Source organism: Panthera onca, chromosome A2 (genome assembly GCF_046562875.1).
Source record: "Panthera onca isolate mPanOnc1 chromosome A2, mPanOnc1 haplotype 2, whole genome shotgun sequence".
Taxonomy (NCBI): domain Eukaryota; kingdom Metazoa; phylum Chordata; class Mammalia; order Carnivora; family Felidae; genus Panthera; species Panthera onca.
Window position 1 is genome coordinate 3,607,319 of NC_138340.1, and position 17,684 is coordinate 3,625,002.

At 57.2% G+C, this 17,684-nt stretch overlaps 1 protein-coding gene and 1 long non-coding RNA gene across 4 annotated transcripts in view; one reads left to right on the forward strand and one right to left on the reverse strand.

The window, feature by feature from the left end:
- The window catches only part of PLIN3 (perilipin 3), an 18,614-nt gene continuing 930 nt past the window's right edge, over nucleotides 1-17,684 (reverse strand). The window contains exons 2-8 of one of the 2 annotated variants that reach the window (XM_078443554.2): nucleotides 15,793-15,877; nucleotides 12,302-12,500; nucleotides 12,080-12,162; nucleotides 8,540-8,837; nucleotides 4,717-4,916; nucleotides 3,240-3,365; nucleotides 1-1,577 (exon numbers count right to left, since the gene is read on the reverse strand). In XM_078443554.2, the coding sequence (XP_078299680.2) occupies nucleotides 1,236-1,577; nucleotides 3,240-3,365; nucleotides 4,717-4,916; nucleotides 8,540-8,837; nucleotides 12,080-12,162; nucleotides 12,302-12,500; nucleotides 15,793-15,861 (1,317 nt within the window). In that variant the 5' untranslated portion in view covers nucleotides 15,862-15,877 and the 3' untranslated portion in view covers nucleotides 1-1,235. Of the gene's footprint in view, nucleotides 1,581-3,239; nucleotides 3,366-4,716; nucleotides 4,917-8,539; nucleotides 8,838-12,079; nucleotides 12,163-12,301; nucleotides 12,501-15,792; nucleotides 15,878-17,684 lie in introns of both variants that reach the window. The other variant, XM_078443553.2, reaches the window with a different exon arrangement.
- The window catches only part of LOC132677612 (uncharacterized), a 19,636-nt gene continuing 12,710 nt past the window's right edge, over nucleotides 10,759-17,684 (forward strand). The window contains exons 1-2 of one of the 2 annotated variants that reach the window (XR_014136110.1): nucleotides 10,759-11,077; nucleotides 14,404-14,509. This is a non-coding gene — a long non-coding RNA (uncharacterized LOC132677612). Of the gene's footprint in view, nucleotides 11,078-12,506; nucleotides 14,510-17,684 lie in introns of those variants that run through there. The other variant, XR_013554354.2, reaches the window with a different exon arrangement.

Below are 17,684 nucleotides of genomic sequence, written 5' to 3' on the forward strand. Positions count from 1 at the left end.
TAAATTTTTTTTTTTAACATTTATTCATGTTTGAGAGTGAGAGAGACAGAGCATGAGCGGGGGAAAGGCAGAGAGAGAGGGAGACACAGAATCCGAAACAGGCTCCAGGCTCTGAGCTGTCGGCACAGAGCCCGATGCGGGGCTCGAACTCACGAATCAAGAGATCATGACCTGAGCCAAAGTCGGACGCTCATCCGACTGAGCCACCCAGGCGCCCCCGTTGTGTCTAATTTTGAATTTGTACTTGCATGTTCTTTTTCTTGTATTGCCCCCAAACGTGTTTAACCTTCTTGAAAAATTGAGATACAATCGACATAGAGCACAGTATCCGTTTTAGGGGTAGAACGTAGGGATTTGGTACGTGTGTATATTGCAAAACGAGCACGAGAAGTTAACGTCTGCCGGAGCTACGATTTCTTTCTCGTGATGAGAAGCGTTCAGGTCTACTCTAAAAAAAGTGACAGGTTTTAGTGGCGCCTGGGTGGCTCGGTCTCCTAAGCGTCCCACACCGCAGCGCGCGGCCTGGCGGCGGTGGGGGAGGTGAAGGATCCTCCCGCCCTGCTCTTCTCCTGTCCCAGGGGCTGGACGAGAGCCCTGAGCCCCACTCCGGATCTGGCCCTGTCCTGTTCCCATCCTCGCGAGCAGAGCAGGGAAGCGGGCCGAGGCGGCCACCCGCGGACCCCGCGTCGCTCAGCTCCTGGGAACGCATGCGCGTGCGCACACAGCCTGTACTCAGCGGCAGGTGAGATTTATTAAGGCAACGGTGACACTCCAGGCACCCGCGAGCGGCCGGGCAGGCCCCAGGGCCCCCCGCCCCCCCCCCCGCCCGCTCCGGAATGGGTCTCAGCGGTTCTGCCTCCACCCCACACCCCAGAAGGGCCACGTTGCAAGCCAGAAGTCCAAGTCCGTTAGCTAAAGGCGGATATCCCGGGGCCTTGATGTGGCACAGGTGGGATGTAAGAAACCTAGCCTTTGTTTCTAAGAAGAAAAAATTTGGAGGGGGCCTGGGGGCCTCCTAGAAAAAAATCTGTTTCTGGAAACCTCCCCCTAATGACTGATGAAGGCAGGCAGTGCTTCCTCCGAGGCGGCAGAGGGCGCTCCCCGAGGTGGTAGCTGAGATGGGCCGGGGGGAAGGGAAGAAACACGTTCCAAGCGAGGCGAGGGGGCGAAGGGTCCAGCGCTCGTGCTGACCCCTCAGGGAAAGACTAGGTCCCTCGAGCCCCCTTCTGACTGTCCTATTTCTTCTCCTCTGGGGCCTTCTCAGCGACTCCCGGGGCAAAGGGTCCCACCAGCCACATGATGGGCGTGTTCTGGGCCACGTACTCAACCATGTGGTCAAGGGCCTCTCGGGCCTTGGCCACCTGCTCTCGGCTCTGCGTCAGGATAGTGCTGGACAGGTCCTGGAAGGAATGGACGCCAGAAAAGGTGGCCTGGAGGCCCTCCACCTGGTGGCGAGCCTGCTGAACCTGGTCCTTCACGTGGGAGGGCAGCCCCTGGATGCTGGACCCCAGCGAGGCGCAGGTGTTCTGCAGCTGCTGGGCAACGTCGCGGAACATGGTAAGCGTCTGGGACTCCACCTGCTGGGAAGGGGCCGACAGTCAGGACCATGTTTTGGGATCCAAAGCCCGGGGAGACAAAGTGGGGGTTCTCCTGCCCACCTTCCAGAAAACCTTTCCTTGGCGAGCCCGTCCAGCACGGTGGTTTGGGATACCAGCTCTATTTGAGTTTTGAACCATGTGACATAGACCCCAAAGTGAAAAAGAGGCACAGTCACTTCGGAAGACAGTCCGGTGGTCCCTCAAAACGTTAAGAGTTTCCACAGGACTAGCGATCCGTTCCATTTCTAGGTATCTCCCCAAGAGAAATGGAGACACGCGACCATACACGGGCTGGGGCTGGTCACAGGACGTTATCCACAGGAGGCAAAAGTGGAGACAGTCCAGAAGCCCATCAACTTGTAAACGGGTAAACAAAACCCACACGGGGGAACGTCACTGGGCCTCGAGCAGGAGCGAGGCGCCCACCCCTGCTGCCCCGCAGTCGGACCCTGAACACACGACCCTCAGGGAGGGAACCAGACACCGGAGGCCCCAGAGAATGTGAAACGGCCAGAAGAGGCTCATCCACAGACAGGAAGGGGGTTCGTGGGTGCTGGGGACAAAGAGCGTCTGCTGTATCTCAAGACGTTTTTCAGGTTTTTTTTAAGAGGACGTCTGGAAGAACTTTCCAGGCAGGAGCTGTGTGGTGGGGGAGACGGAAGTGTAAATGCGTGCATCGGGACCTTAACACCCCGCCCCCACCACAGGGCGGGGAAGAGAGCAGGCTGGGAGGCAGGACTTTGCCCCCAACCCGCCATCAGAGCGCTCGGGAGACTTGAACCTGACAGGGAGGTGCCGACCACAGTCAACACCCACATCTCGCGGTTGCCATGGTCAGCGGTGGGGGAGAAGGGAGAGGGAGGCGGAGGTAGGTGGTTTGGGTCTGAATGCTAACAATTTTGCACCTGCAGAGACAGCAGGTGATATCTTCACAAATGCCATTTTTGAACGGTTTACTATGTGCTTTATGTAGCAACTCAATTTCTTCTATAGACGGATGTAACTCACGGACCAGAAAATGCACCCTTTTAAGTATATAGTTCCGTGGTTGTTAGTACACGCACAAGGTTGTGCAACCACTGCCTCGAGCTCCAGAACGTTCCATCACCCACCAAAGAAGGCTCCTCCCCATGAAGTAGTCCATCCTGACCCCCTCCCCAAGCCTCTGACAGCCTTGAACCCCTTCCCGTCTGTGGATGAGCCTGTTCGGGGTGTTTCACACATGTGGACTCACACCCCGCGGGGCCTCTCGTGTCTGGTTCCCTCCCTGAGCGTCGGGTGTTCAGGGCCCGTCCATGGGGCGGCAGGTGTGGGCGCCTCACTCCTGCTCGCAGCTGAGTGACGCCCCCCATTCGTAGCGGACACATTGGCGCTGGGACACAGGAGAAGGGAAACACGCCAGGGTTTAGAGTTCAGCAGGTTGAGAGGCGTCACAAGTGTCCTGCAGTTCAAAGCAACACCCACACCTAAAGGAGGAAATCAAGGTGGGCTTCCTGGAAGAGGTGCCGTCACGTCCTAAAGGTGGTTAATGGCAGGAGAGGCTGTGGAAAGCCTTCCAGGCAGGTAGGTCCATCCGACAGAGGCGCGGAGAAGGAAGGAAGTCAGGGCCCTAAAGATCCCACAGGGACCCCACGCTGGTACCTCTGGTTTGGCTGGGTTCTCCTCGGTGCCCCGGAGCTCCTTCTGGTTCCAGCTGAGCCACATCTGGTGCAGTTTCTCCTGACCGTCCAGCAGCTTCTGATCGACTCCGTGCTTGACGGTTTCCATCTGGAGCAGGGGAGGGGAGAGAGAGAGAGTGAGAGGCTGCCTCCAGCCCCTGGCCAATGCTCGCATCCCAGGAGAGGCAGGAGTCCGGAGAGAGGCCCACAGAGTCGTCCTTTTATCCGGGAGCAGGTGGTCTGTGAAGGGGAGGAAAGCGGGACACTGTGCTCACGTATGCTCTCCCCGCTGTGGTTTCATCACCGACAGGGGCACATATGTGCCGCCTGCAAAGGGAGGGACCACACATTCCCTGCACCTCCTCCCATTTCGTCTGCTGCTCCTTGTAACTGGGCCCGGCCCCGAGACGGGCTCTAGCCAACAGAATGTAGCAGAGCCTTGGAAACTGTTTCAATGGAATGTTATTCAGCCTTAAAAAGTCAGGACGTCCTGCCGCCTGCCACCGCGTGGACGGACCCGGAGGCCACTGTGCGCGGTGACAGGAGCCGGACACAGAAGGACACGTCCTGCGTGACCCCAGGCACAGGGGGTCCCCAGAGGAGTCCCGTCCACCGAGTCAGAGAGTGGACGGTGGGAGCCGGGGGGGGGGGGTGGGGGGGAGTCCGTGCTTCATGGGGACAGAGTCTCGGTCTAGGGAGATGGAAAGTTCTGGAGACGGATGGCGGGGGCGGGTGCACGACAATGTGAGCGTGCCTGATGCCGCTGAGCTGTGCGCTTGGAAATGGTTAAGAGTGGCCAATCTTACCCCAATCAAAAATTGAAGAAAAAGAGGGGGGAGGGGCGCCTGGGTGGCTCAGTCACTTAAGCATCTGACTTCGGCTCAGGTCATCTCGCGGTTTGTGAGTTCAAGCCCCGCATCGGGCCCTGTGCTGCCGGCTCAGAGCCTGGAGCCAGCTTGGGAGTCTGTGTCTCTGTCCCTCTCTGTCCCTCCCCTGCTCATGCTCTCTCTCTCTCTCTCTCCCTTTCTCTCTCAAAAGTAAATAAACACTAAAAGAAAAAAAAAAATTTTAAATTAAAGAAAAAGGCTGGGGGGCGCCTGGGTGGCTCAGTCAGTTAAGCGTCCGACTCTTGATTTCAGCTCAGTTCGTGGCTCTGAGCTGACAGTGCAGAACCTGCTTGGGATTCTCTCTCTGCCCCTCCCCTCCTCTCTCTCTGCAGAAAAAGAAAAAATAAAAAAAGAGGGAGGAGCTAGCACTCAGTACAGGAAGCTCAGCAAAGAGCGAGAGAGAGAGAGAGAGAGAGAGAAAGAGAGAGAGAAATAGGAATTTAGCTCCTTAGAGAACAGATAGAAAAAAGCCTGGCAGGAAGGGGCAGGATGTGACCGCAAAGTGGCGGGGGGCGGGGGCTGGGGGGGGGGGGGGATGTGGGCAGAGCCCCCGGGGCAGGGGCGGGGCCTCACCAGGCTGAGCGCCTGTGCCAGCTGCAGCAGGGCCTCCTGGGCCCGCTGCCGGGTCAGCTGCAGTTTGCCCAGAGAGTGAGCGTAGGCCCGCTGGCGCAGCCGCTCCGAGAGGGAGCCCAGACGCACGAAGTAGCTCTGCTCCTGCCGCTGCTGCTGCACCGATGCGATGTCGAAGCCCTCCAGGGACGTGGCGAGGCGGGCTGCAGGGAGGAAGGAAGGAGAGGCGCCGTGAGGGCCGGGACCCGGCCGCGTGTACCGCTCGGGCTTCGGCGTGCGGCCCTCGGGCCTGCACGCACCTGCCCAAGTTGTGCCCCTCGCAAGCTGGGGAGCCTTGGAGCGAAGGGGGTCCCCCGCCTTGCTTTCCCCCATCTGCAAAATGGGCATGATGAGAACCGCAGTTCCCAAGATCAAGAGGCCTTGGAAGGGCACGAGGGTCTGCAAACCCCGGCCCTCGGGCCAAATACCACTTGTCCCTAGGAACAAAGTTTTATTGACACACGGTCACGCCCGTTCATTTACCTATCTTCTGTGCTAACAGACGTAAGTAGTTGCAACAGAGACTGACCCACGAAGCCAAACATATTTACCGATCTGGTTAAGAAAATGTTTACCACCCCCTGCTCTGAAGTGATTGTGCCACGCAGCCTCAGTTTCCCCTTCTGTAGGGCCACCCGAGTCAGAGCTGCCTGAATTGTGGAATCTGAACTACCTGCGTCAAAAAAGGCACACAAATGAGCATTTCGTGATTTTTGCTAGCGGTTTATAGCAGATGATTTGGCTTTCTGTTTTCAGTAAGTGATAATACCCGTCTTTCTAAAAGAACCTTGAAAAGCTGATTTAAAGAAGGGTGTTAAATAAATAGCACAGGGAGCACGAACACACGGCCAGGGTAACCCAACGGATGACCTCTGGTGGGGCAGGAAGAGCCTGATTAAGGGAGGTCCCCATTTTAGCCACGTATTTTTGCCGCTCCTTCGGGCCAGGCACTGTGCCGTCAACAAGAGACAGAAAGTAAAGGAAGGAAATCCCACAGGCTGCTGTTGACCCACAGCTCAATCAAGGTTAGCCTTCGACCGGGGGATTTCAGCGGTTTCTACAAACGCTAAACATTCCAGAAGAACACACTCTAACCCAGGGGTGGATCAACTTTTTTGGCACGGGGCCAGACGGTCAATGGCACTACTCAGCTCTCCAGCTGTCCTGCAGAAGGGCTCAGATAACTTGGACGCAGATGGGCGTGGCTGTGTGCCAATAAAACTTTATTTACAAATGCAGGTGGTGGGCCAGATGTGGAGTTGGGGGCAGTCTGATAGAGTCGGCTGGGGAGAATGTCATTTCATGACATTTCAAAAATGAACAGCAGGGGTGCCTGGGGGTGGGGGGGGGCGGGCTCAGTCGATTAAGCAGCTGACTCTTGATTTTGGCCCAGGTCATGATCTCACGGTTTGTGAGTTCAAGCCCCAAGCTGGGCTCTGCACTGACAGAGTGGGGTCTGCTTGGGATTCTCTCCCCCTCTCCCTCTGCACCCCCCCCCGACCTTAAAATAAACAAATATTAAAAAAAAAAAGAACAGCAAGCATACACGTGGGACACTCGGGCAGAGAAAACGACCCGCGTTTCAAGAAAAAGACCTTCCCATCCCCCCACCCAAGGCGGGTTGCAAAGACTAACCCACACTAGCAACATTCTGAACCTGCCCTACTGCAGTCCAGAACTTCTCCGTGGCCCCCAGGGGCCCTGGGGCGCTGCCCTTGTAAGTGAATGGGGCTCTGCTGTTTTAGGCCAGGATGTCTGGCAGGATCCCAGCACGTCTGAGCCAGCTGGCAGGGCCCTGTGGAGCTGGCAGGTGCCCTTGGCAGAGGGGAGGAGGAGAGGGACCAGCCCGCCTGAATCATCGAGTTTCTCCAGAAAGCCAACGACTACCACTTTGCACTGAGGATTCCCAGGGAGGATCACGGAGACGCAGAGCCAACTCGAGGAGGGTCTCCAACTGGCCAAAAGCAATGGGACAAGTGAAATGTTGCTAAAGCAAATGCGTAGGATTGGAATATGTCACGTAAGTCTGCGCGTTCCAACCAGCTAGCCCCGCGCTCTGTGTTTCCTCCGCGAGCTGTACCCAGGGTGATTAACACTGCAAAAGAGAACTTTCCCCAGGGAAGTTTCCCAGCTAACAGAGAAAGAAGAGACACTTAGAATAGTGACGTTTTGCAATTCCAATCGTCAACAGAGGTGCTAACCCACCAGGGAACCACATGGTTCCCTTTGCATGAATGTTGCACAACAGGTGAAGGAGGGCGTCTCACCTGGGAGGTGAGTCTGCCCCACAGGGGACGCTGGGTAGTGTCTGAGGACATCTGTCTCCGGCCAAAGTCGGATGGAGCACGGTGTCTAACCGACACGCAGCCCCATGGGCCCTCGCTGCCGTGGGCACCAGAGTCCGCATCGCGGTGTGGCAAAAGTCCTTCACGAATGTGCAAAGGATGAAAAACCAAAACACGAATGTCCAAAGGATGGCTGTCCCCAGAATGTGGGGACAGGACCACAAGAGGACTGTGGACCACAGATAAGACCGGCTGCTTTGTCTCAACAGTTTCATCCCCCGCTTGTCGGTCTTCATTCCTGCTCCCGCCTGGCCTAGCCCCCATCACGCCCCCAGGGACCAGCAGGGTACCCTCAGTCCTGCCCTGGATCCGCTGGGCTCCTGCTTTCACGGGCACCGCCCGCCCGTCCGTCCTCCCCGCAGCGGCCACCAGGGGGCGCCCGTGAGCACCCAATCAAGTTCCGCTTCCTCTGCCCACAGCCCGCCACGACTCCCACCTCCCCAGGGTAAAAGCCCAAGTCCTCCCCACGCCCCCAAAGGCCCTGCAGACCTGCCCTGTCCCCTCCCCTCCTCCCCCTCTCTCCCTCGCCCACTCTGCCTGTTTCTCTAACACACCAGGCAGGTCCTGCCCCAGGACCTTTGTTTTCTACACCTCTCTCTGCCCTGACAGCCATGCAGCTCCCTCCCTCCCTCCATTCACCGGTTCAGAAACACCTACCCCACCCTCCCCTTGGAATTCTCTCCTTTGACCTGACTTCCTTATACTTTATACTTTATACAGTGAGTTCCTTGAGGGCAGAATTCTGTGCACTGATGTATCCCCCCAGGACTTGAAAGACAGTCAGGAGGCAGGTGCTCAAGGAACATCTGAATGGACAGATAAATGCCTGGGGCGGGGGTGAGGGGAGTGACAGAGGAGAGTGATTTTACGCTTGGGTTTGAATGCCTACTGAGCACCAGGCCCCGTCCTAGACAAGGGGCACAGCAGTAAGACCAAGACAGAAGCGTCTGCTTCGTGGAAGTGATGAGAAGTGCCAGGCAGAAAAACCAAAGCCCAGTGAGGAGGGGGCGGGGGGCAGGTTTTAGGACACAGTATGGACGAGGGAGGCTGCAACTTTAGAGGCTTCACTTGGGAAGGTGGCATTGAAGCACAGAGCTGCAGGCAGAAAGGAACTACCCTTCCTGACGTCTAGGGGTTGGACGTTTCCAGTAGAGGGGATAGCTGGTGCAAGGGCCCTGGGGCGGAAGCATGGCCGGAGTGGAATGAGTGAGGGGAGGGGGGAGCCCTGAAAGGCTGTGGGCAGAGGTCAGCACCTGACTGCGGTGCTCACAGGGGCCCTCTGGTGGTTGCTTCAAAGAGAACAGACATCGGGGGCCAGGGTGGAGGCCACTGCCCTGGTCCAGGTGGCCGCAGATTCAAGGAGACACTGAGGGACACACCCTAGGTGGCCGCAAGGAGGGGGGAGGTCTGGGGAGGGGTCCGGGCCCCAGGGCCGCACTCACCCAGCTCAGCGTCCGTCATGGGCAGGTGGTTGTCCATCCATTCCTCGGACTTGCCCAGCATCGTGTCCACCCCGCTCAGCACCACCTGGCCCACCCGGGAGCCCATGACCGACTGGACGCCACTGGCCACCACAGACTTGGTGGCATCCACACCAGTCCGCACAGCGCCCCGGGTCACATCGACCGCCTCCGTCACTCGGGTGGCCACTGTATCCTTGGCGCTGGACACGGTGTTGGACACGGCTTCTCGGGCCCCCGAGACCTTGGACGAGACCAGCTCCTTGGTGTCTGCCAGAACCTGGAACACAGGCCGGCATCAGCACCCCCGTCCTCCCTTCATACCTGGGTCCCCCCACCCCTGCGCCCCAACCTCCGGGGAGGTTAAAGGGAGGACTGCCCCCTCCTGAGTGAACGCACAGGGGTCAACACTGAGTCTGGCAGGGAAGATCCTGAGCTCCAGAGCCTGGGTTGAATCCTGGTTTGATAGGTCCTAGCTGTGTGGCCTCAGGTAACTCATTCCACCTCTCTGTGCTTCTGTTTTTTCACCCACAGTGTTACGGGCCGCAGTGTGAACCCTAATCCCGAAGACCTCAGGATGTGACTATTTAAAGAGGTAATTAAGGGGGCGCCTGGATGGCTCAGTGAAGTGTCCGACTTCAGCTCAGGTCACGATCTCACAGTTTGTGGGTTTGAGCCTTGCGTTAGGCTCTGCACTGACAGCTCAGAGCTTGGAGCCTGCTTTGGTTTGTGTGTCTCTCTCTCTCTGTCTCTGTCTCTCTCTCTCATTCTCTCTCTGCCCCTCCCCCAGGCTTGTATATCCCTGGAGGAGAAGCGGGTCCAGCACGCGGTGGGCATTTGTGGATCAACGAGTGTTGATCTTCTTGAATCTAAACAGATCTATGTGCACAGAACTCTCGGGAAAGTTAACAACCAACCACTCCCACTCCCACTCTTTCAAGTTGGAATCCTGCCAGACACCTAGACCTCTCGTGTCCATGGGAATTAGTTGTTCTTGTTTTTGAGACAGAGTGCCAGTGGGGGAGGGGCAGAGAGAGAGGGAGACACAGAATCCCAAGCAGGGTCCGGGCTGTGAGCTGTCAGCACAGAGCCCAACATGGGGCTTGAACTCATGAGCCGTGAGGTCATGATCTGAGCTGAAGTTGAACGTTTAACCGACTGAGCCACCTAGGTCCCCAGAATTGGTTTCTTTTGGGTGGAGAAAGGTGCCCACGGGGGCGGTCACGTAGCTCATGCCGGCCCAAGTTCGAACCCCAGCTGTGACACCACCACATCCCATAGAAACGGGGAACGCTGCCATTTCCTGGTGTGTGTGTGTGTGTGTGTGTGTGTGTCTGTTAGGGGGTGACCTCATAGGGCCTGGAGTAGGGACAGCGCTGTGCCTCTAAGTCAAGAGCTGGGAGGGGCTCTGTTGGATGGCCTCGTAGAATGTCACCCTGAGCTCATCCCTTCTATAAACGGAAGGAATGTTGGCCTCATGTGGCACCAGCAGAAGGACACGAGTGCCCAGCCCTTAGGAGGTGGCTCATGGCAATATTTTTCCATTCTTCTGTGAACTGGGCAATTTCCACCTTCAATGCCCAGCCTGTTAATGGTCCCACACGGCAAAAGTGGAGACTGAGCGTCCACTACGTGCCAGGCTATATGATGGGCACCAGACAGAGCAAGAGGCAGTCTGTGCCCTTACGCCACTCGGGGACACGGAGCGGCAGCTAAAAAGCCGTTCAGATGGCGGCAAACTTACAAGCCAACGCAACTTGGACACGTGACCCACAATCGCCAAAAGGTGGAAGCCAGCCACTGACAGGTGAAAAAATAAACGTGGTGCATCTACACACTGGAATCTCGTCCGGCCTTAAAAAGACATCCTACCACCTGCCACCTGCCACCATGTGGATGGACCCGGAAGCCACTGTGCGCAGGGACAGAAGCCAGACACAGAAGGACACATCCTGCGTGACCCCACGCACAGGGGGTCCCCAGAGGAGTCCCGTCCACCGAGTCAGAGAGTGGATGGTGGCAGCCGGGGGTGGGGAGTCCGTGCTTGATGGGGACACCGTCTCGGTTTGGGGAGATGGAAAGTTCTGGAGACGGATGGCGACGGGGGGCAAGGGGAGCCGCAGGACAATGTGAGCGCGCTTGATGCCCCGGAGCTGTGCACTTAGAAACGGTTAAAGACAATACATTTCATGTCGTAAAAAAACTAAAGTACGCAAGTGCGCACAGCAGTGTTATTACAGCCAAGAAGCGGGAACGACCTACGTGTCCGTGGCGGAGGCAGGAATAAGCACTCGTCCACCGCGCACGCGCACGTCCACAAAGGAACGTGTCCACCGCGCATGCGCACGTCCCTCAGGCGCCTCCACCGCGCACGCGCACGTCCACAGATGAACGTGTCCACCGCGCACGCGCACGTCCCTCGGCCGCGAGCAGGAGCGAGGCGCCCACCCCCGCCGCCCCCGCGGGCGGACCCGAACCCACGCCGCTCAGAGAGGGAACCAGACACGAGAGGCCACACAGGTGTGTGAGTCCCCGTGTGCGACACGTCCAGAACGGGCTCATCCACGGACGGGAAGGGGGCTCGTGGGGGCCGGGGCGCTTGGCAGGAAGAATAACGGCTAAGGGACGTGAGGTTTCTGGGTGATGGAATGTTCTAAAATGGGTGGCGACCGTATTCACGGTGTGAATACGCCCGAACCACTGAACCGTGGGCTTTTAAAGGAGCTCGTTGTGCGGGTTGTGACTCAGAGCTCAGCAAAGCGGCGCGGGCGTGCCAGAACGATGCTGGCTGCTGGCCACCTGCAGCCATTTCCATTTAAAATTAGTGATTGAGTTTCTCAGCCACGCCGGCCAACGTCCCAAGGGCTCGGGAGCCACATACAGCTGGTGGTTTCCACACGGGACGCGGCGCAGAGAACGAACATGGACATCAGAGACGGTTCTGGACAGAGCTGAGCCAGAAGGACCTTCTTTAAGAGAGAAGGGAAGGCCTCTGAAGGGGTGGGATGAGAACGGAGGCCTGAGAGTCGGGTTCATGAAGAAGGAAGTGCACGTGCAAAGGTCCCGGGGTGGGACGGAGACGGAGGCGTTCACAGTATTTGCTTCCCCCCCATCCCCGGCTCTCCCCTGAATGAAAGTTCCACAAGGGCAAGCACTGTGTTTCTATCACCGTGTCCGGTGCCCGCGGGTACTGATGTCACTGAACCCTGAGTACGGAGGCTGGCGTGAGGCAAGGGAGGTGGGCAATGAGGGCAGGGGCGGGGGGACGGCGTGGGCCATAAGGACGGCCTCGGCTTTTGCCCCAGGCAGGGTGAGAGGCACAGCGGGGGGGGGGAGGGGGGGGGTTGAACAGAGCTGGGTGGTGTTCAGAGCATTCTTCCAGTGAGGGTGGTGGGGAGGAAGTGGTCGCGTGTGTCTGTTCTCGCTGAGATGGGACCCCACACTCAGTGCCCCGGGGGACCCCCCCCTCCCGGCTGAGCCCCCGCCCCCCCCCTGGGGCTCCCGATGGCGGAGGTCAGTTACCTTCTCCGTCTGCTGCTGCAAGATGGGCAGATTCTCCTCCAGCTTGTCCAGCCCCCTGTGGGCGTACTCACTGGCTGACGTGACTGCAAGAGACGGGGCGAGGCTGAAATCGAGACTGGGGCGCGGGCACGCCCCTCGGGGCCCGGGTGGGGCAGACCCCCCCCCCCGCCCGCCCCCAAACAGCCAAGAGGTAGGCTCCGTGCTCGCCGGGGCCTTGCTTACTCTGGGGCTCCAGCTTGGAGAGGATGGGCTGGGCCCCGCTGATGGCGGCCGCCGTGAGGGTCTTCACGCCTTTCTCGGCCGCGTCGCAGACGGTCTTGACGTGGGGGTGGCTCTCCTTGGTGGAGGCGTAGGCCGCCGACACCATGTTGCAGGTGGAGCTGATGAGGGGCATGCCGGCCACGCGGTCCACCACGCTCGGCTACGGGGACAGGCGACTCAGGGGGCCGGACCTGGGACTTGGGGTGCCCTGCAATTTCGAACTCCCTCCCGGCCAGGAAACGGCCCGGCCCGCGCTTGCTTTGTGGCCACGTGATTGCACCAGCCGGGGCCTGGGGGTTCCTTCCGCTCTGGGCTTCGTTTATCGTAGCCCCTCCCCCTCATCTGTTTGAACGTGCACTTGACACCCACTGTGGGCCAGTGACCAGAGACGAGAGCCCTGCGCGGCTGGGGTCGGCAAGCTACAGCCCGTGGGGGGCCCACACCTGATTTTCTTATTAAAAAAAATTTTTTTTTAATTTATTTTTGAGAGAGAGACCGAGAGACAGAGTGTGAGCAGGGGAGGAAGAGAGAGAGAGGGAGACATAGAATCCGAAGCAGGCTCCAGGGTCTGAGCCGTCAGCACAGAGCCTGACGCCCAGCTTGAACTCCCGAACCGCAAGATCATGACCTGAGCCCGAAATTGGATGCTTAACTGAGCCACCCAGGCGCCCTGTGATTTTCTTATTCTTGTCTGTTTTTTCCTAACAGCTCTATTGAAGTAATTCACACACCATTAATGCCACCATTTAAAAACGCAATTTAAATATTAAAAAAAAAAAAAAAACCAAGCACAATTCTGAGGGTTTTAGGGTTTTCACAAGGTCGTACAACCATAGCAGCTAATTCTAGAACTTTGTCATCACTCCCAGAATGGTCACTCCTTGTCCCCCCCCCCCCCCCAGCACCCAGGAATCTACTTCCTGTCTGTGGATGAGCCTGTTCTGGGCGTTTCACACATGTGGACTCCCACCCCGTGGGGCCTCTCCTGTCTGGTTCCCTTCCTGAGCATCGTGTGTTCAAGGTCCGTGCTCCATATGGTAGCATGTATCAGTGTTAGGGTTTTGTTTTGTTTTTTTTTTTTAATTTTTAAAAAAGTTTATTTTGAGAGAGAGAACATGAGTAGGAGAGGGGCAGAGGAGAGGGAGAGAGAGAATCCCAAGCAGGCTCCATCCACACTGTGATCACGAAGCCCATATGGGGCTTGAACCCACGAACTGTGAAATCATGACCTGAGCTGAAATCAAGAGTTGGACGCTTAACCGACTGGGCCACTAGGTGCCCCTCATCTTAACTATTTCTAAGTGCGCAGCTCAGTGGCGTCAAGCTCACGCACACTGTCATGCAGCCACCCCCAGCCATCCGTCTCCAGAACTTGTCCCCAAACTGAGGCTCTGTCCCCACGAAATATGGACTCCCTGCCTCCAGCCCCGGCTCCCACCGTCTACACTCTGTCTCTGTGACAGGACTCCTCTAGGGACCCCCGTGAGTGGGGTCACACAGGACATGGCCTTCTGCCTGGCTTCTGTCACTGTGCACAGCATCCCCCGGATCCATCCACATGGTGGCAGGTGTCTGTGCTCCATTCCTCTATGTGGCTGATATTCCATTGCCGGCTGGTTTTGTAAATAAAGTTTTATTGACACACAGCCACGCCCCTGTTCATTTACATATTGAATATGGCTGCTCTTAGCCTACGGGAGCAGAACTGAGTTGCTGGGACAGAGGCTCAGTTTCCGCACCCATAACATGGGGGCGGGCATCCATTCCTGTTCAGTAGGAGTTGCAAAGATCACTCGTGTGAAGATACCGGCAGGAGACTCACAGGCACCGTGTGAACTCGCGTTTGAACGCACTTAACCGCCAGTCCCGGGAGGTGGGGCACGTTATTCCATTTTACAGAAGGGTTAACTGGGGCACGGAGGGGTTGAGTAAGTCACCCAAGATCACAAAACCAGGCAGCGGCCACTCTGGGCCTTAGACCGTCTGCCTCCAGGATTTACCCACGAGGTCTCTTCAGGACTTAATCACCGATCTCCTGGGTGATCCAGCAACTCTGCTTTTAGGAATCTACCCCAGGGACAAGACACACGCATCCACACAAGACCCGCCCATGAAGGTTCACAGCATTCCTGACGGCCAAGTGGAAACAACCCAGATGTCCATGATTTGGTGAGTGGATTAAAGAGAAAAAAAAAAAAAAAAAAAAAGTATGGTATAAGGTAGGTTTTAAAAAATTCATGGTCTCAGGGCACCTGGCATGGGACTCTTGATCTTGGGGTCGTGAATTCGACCTCTGTGTTTGGAATAGAGTTTACTTAAAAAAAAAAAAAATCAGGGATGCCTGGGTGGCTCAGTGGGTTAAGCATCTGACTCTTGATTTTGGCTCAGGTCATGATCTCAACAGTTCGTGAGCTCGAGCCCCGAGTTGGGCTCTGTGCTGACGGCCCAGAGCCTGGAGCCTGCTTCGGATTCTGTGACTCCTTCTCTCTCTGCCCCTCCGCCTCTCACACACTCTGTCTCTCTCTCTCTCTCAAAAATAAATAAACATTAAAAAAAAAATTTTTTTTTAAAAGCAAGGAGGGCACCTGGGGCGGCTCAGTAGGTTAAGCGTCCGACTCGATTTCGGCTCAGGTCATGATCTCGAGGTTTGCGAGTTGGAGCCCGGTGACTAGCTCTGCACCTCCCCTGACCCCACCACACCCCCCCTCCACACACACACACACACACACACACAGTTTTTAAAGGAAGGAAATCGAAAAGACAAATCCTGCAGGATTTCCCTCATGAGGTACCTAACATAAAAGGTAATAGGTAAATTACCTTAAATTTACCATAAATTTACCATAAAAGGTAAATCTCAGTTTCCCTATTCTGGACATTGCAGAGTGAATTTATGAAAGTGAATTTATAAAATTCACTCTGCAATGTCCAGAATAGGGAAACTGAGATTAGTGGGGGCCAGGGGCTGGGGAGGAGGGCAAGGTAATGGGAATGACTGGTAACGGGGATGGCGTTTGCATCTGGGGTGAGGAAAAGCTTCCGGAACTAGATGGCGGTGGCGGTTTGCACATGGCCAATGTACTCAACGCCGCTGAAGCGCGCACAATTCACAGTATTTGCGTCGTTGTTATGTGTCGTTTTACCTCGGCTTCAAGAAAAGAACGAAGCACGGACGACCCACGATGTGGGTACGGCCCCCAAAACATGACGCTCAGGGGGAGAAGCCAGACACGAAGGGGTCTCAGATCGCAGGACTCCATTTATAGGGAATGCCCGGAACAGGCAAACCCAGGATGAGGGGCGATTCGGGGCGGAGCCCTGCTCTCCCCCAAGCCTCTGGGGTTTCCGGTTCTGCCCCCGCCCCCACCCGTGAGACACGTGTCCGGGGTGCACCCGCAGAAAGAGGTCTGTTGACCTCCACGTGCTACCAGCAGGCCCCGCCCCCCCCTCACCTGCTGTACCGGTTCTTCCGCTGTCACCGGGCTGCTGCTGACGGTGGCTTCTGTCCCGTCGCCAGACATTTCTCAGGAACAGGCACTGTGGCAGACGCACGGATCAGTCAGGGTACAGCGTGCCCTGTCCCTCCCCCCAGGAGGAAGTCCGGGTTCACATCTGCCCTGCGACCTCCCCCCCCCCCCCCCGTTTTTTAGAGCCCTGCCTCCCCGTCCTTCACCTGCACCCGCAGGTGGGCCCGCGCAGATGCTGGTGCCGGTTCAGCAGGGCTGGGTGGGGCCCCGAGTCTGCTTCTAAAAAGCTCTCAGGTGCTGCTGATGCAACTGTTTCCAGGGCCACGCCTTCAAGGCCAACGCCAAGGGTTCCACTTTATCAACACTTTGGGGAGGCACCTGGGGTGCAAAACCTCTGTGGACGGCAACTCGCCGATGGCTACCTGCTTTCAAGAGCCATCGTCCCCTTGACCCAGAGACCTGCAGGGGCTGGTCCCACACCTGCACTGCCACACGGGCAGAGATGTGTACCTGTTGTCGGCCACAACAAGACACTGGAAACAACCCGGTTTCCCAGCAGAAGGGGCCTTGAAAAGACGGGGCACAGCCCGGCTAGTGGCTACAGAGACCTTCAGGGACGAAAGGAGGGGGTGGGGCAGCAAAGATGTCTGCTGGCACAGAATCTCCAGACACAGGAAACTGTTAACAGTGGCCACCTTTCAGGGAAGATCAGGTGGCTGGGGCAGGCCTCTGACTTTGGAGCCAGGTAGGTAATATTACCAGTTCAAAAAAAAAAAAGCTAAGCATTAAAAAGCAAAAAAAAAAAAAAAAAAAAGATGGAGCCCCTCGGTGGCTCAGTCCTTTGAGCATCTGACTGTGGCTCAGGTCACGATCTCAGGGTTCATGGGATCTGTCAGCACAGAGCCCACTTCGGATCCTCTGTCCCCCCTTCTGTCACGCTCCCACTCGAGCTCTCTCAGAAATACACACACACACACACACACACACACACACACACAGCCCCTACTGCAGACCAAGTCAGGCTCCGGAGTGGCCAGGGAGGCTCCCCAGGTGACTCTCCTGCACACGTTTGCAGGGTACGACGGGAGCCACAGGTGCGCTCCGTTTTTCTGGCCAGGCGAGGGCAGGTGGGTGTCAGACCCAGATGGCAAGAGTCCCAGCTGTGCCCATGCTATACTTGGTTGAGCAAGGAGCCTCCTCTCCCTTGGCCTCAGCCCCCTCACCTGCGAAATGGCGCTAAAGGTAGAGCCTGCCTTCGAGGCTGGTTCTTCCGGTATTTCTGGGAGGAGCCTGTTGTGAACCCCTGACCTTGATTCTGAGTCTTTCCTTCTAGAGGAAGGGGGCCCGGCCACCCGGCCGCCACACTGCCCTGTCCCCCGGGCACAGTCCAGCGAACGGATGTCCCGAGAGCACCAGTTCTGGGGTCCAATTTGCACCTCGCTAGTGGTGGGAGCTTGGGAGAGCAGCACCCTCTGGCAGAGCCTTGCCTGCCCCATCTGTAAAATGGGGATAAGCGTTCCCAGCTCGGAGTCCCTGCAGATCGGCAGAGGGACTGCACATGTGGCGCTTAGCTCAGTGCCTAGCACGTAGTAGGTGGTCAATAAGCAGAACCATCTCACACACATGCGAAGCCAGTCAGGAAGGAGCTCCTGCTTGTTACCAAGGTCCCCAGCTGGGAAGTGGGGCCAGCAGGTAAACTTGCCCCTGGTGATCATCACGACTCCCATGATTTCCCCCACCTGCCCCGGAGCCTGAGCTCATCTGGGCACCTTGGAGGCCCATTCTCCCATTCCCTTTGCCCATCGATCCCTCCTGGCGCGGGTTTAACCAAGGGGCGGGGGGTGCATTGCAGATGTCAGCGCCCCCGGAAAGTCCCT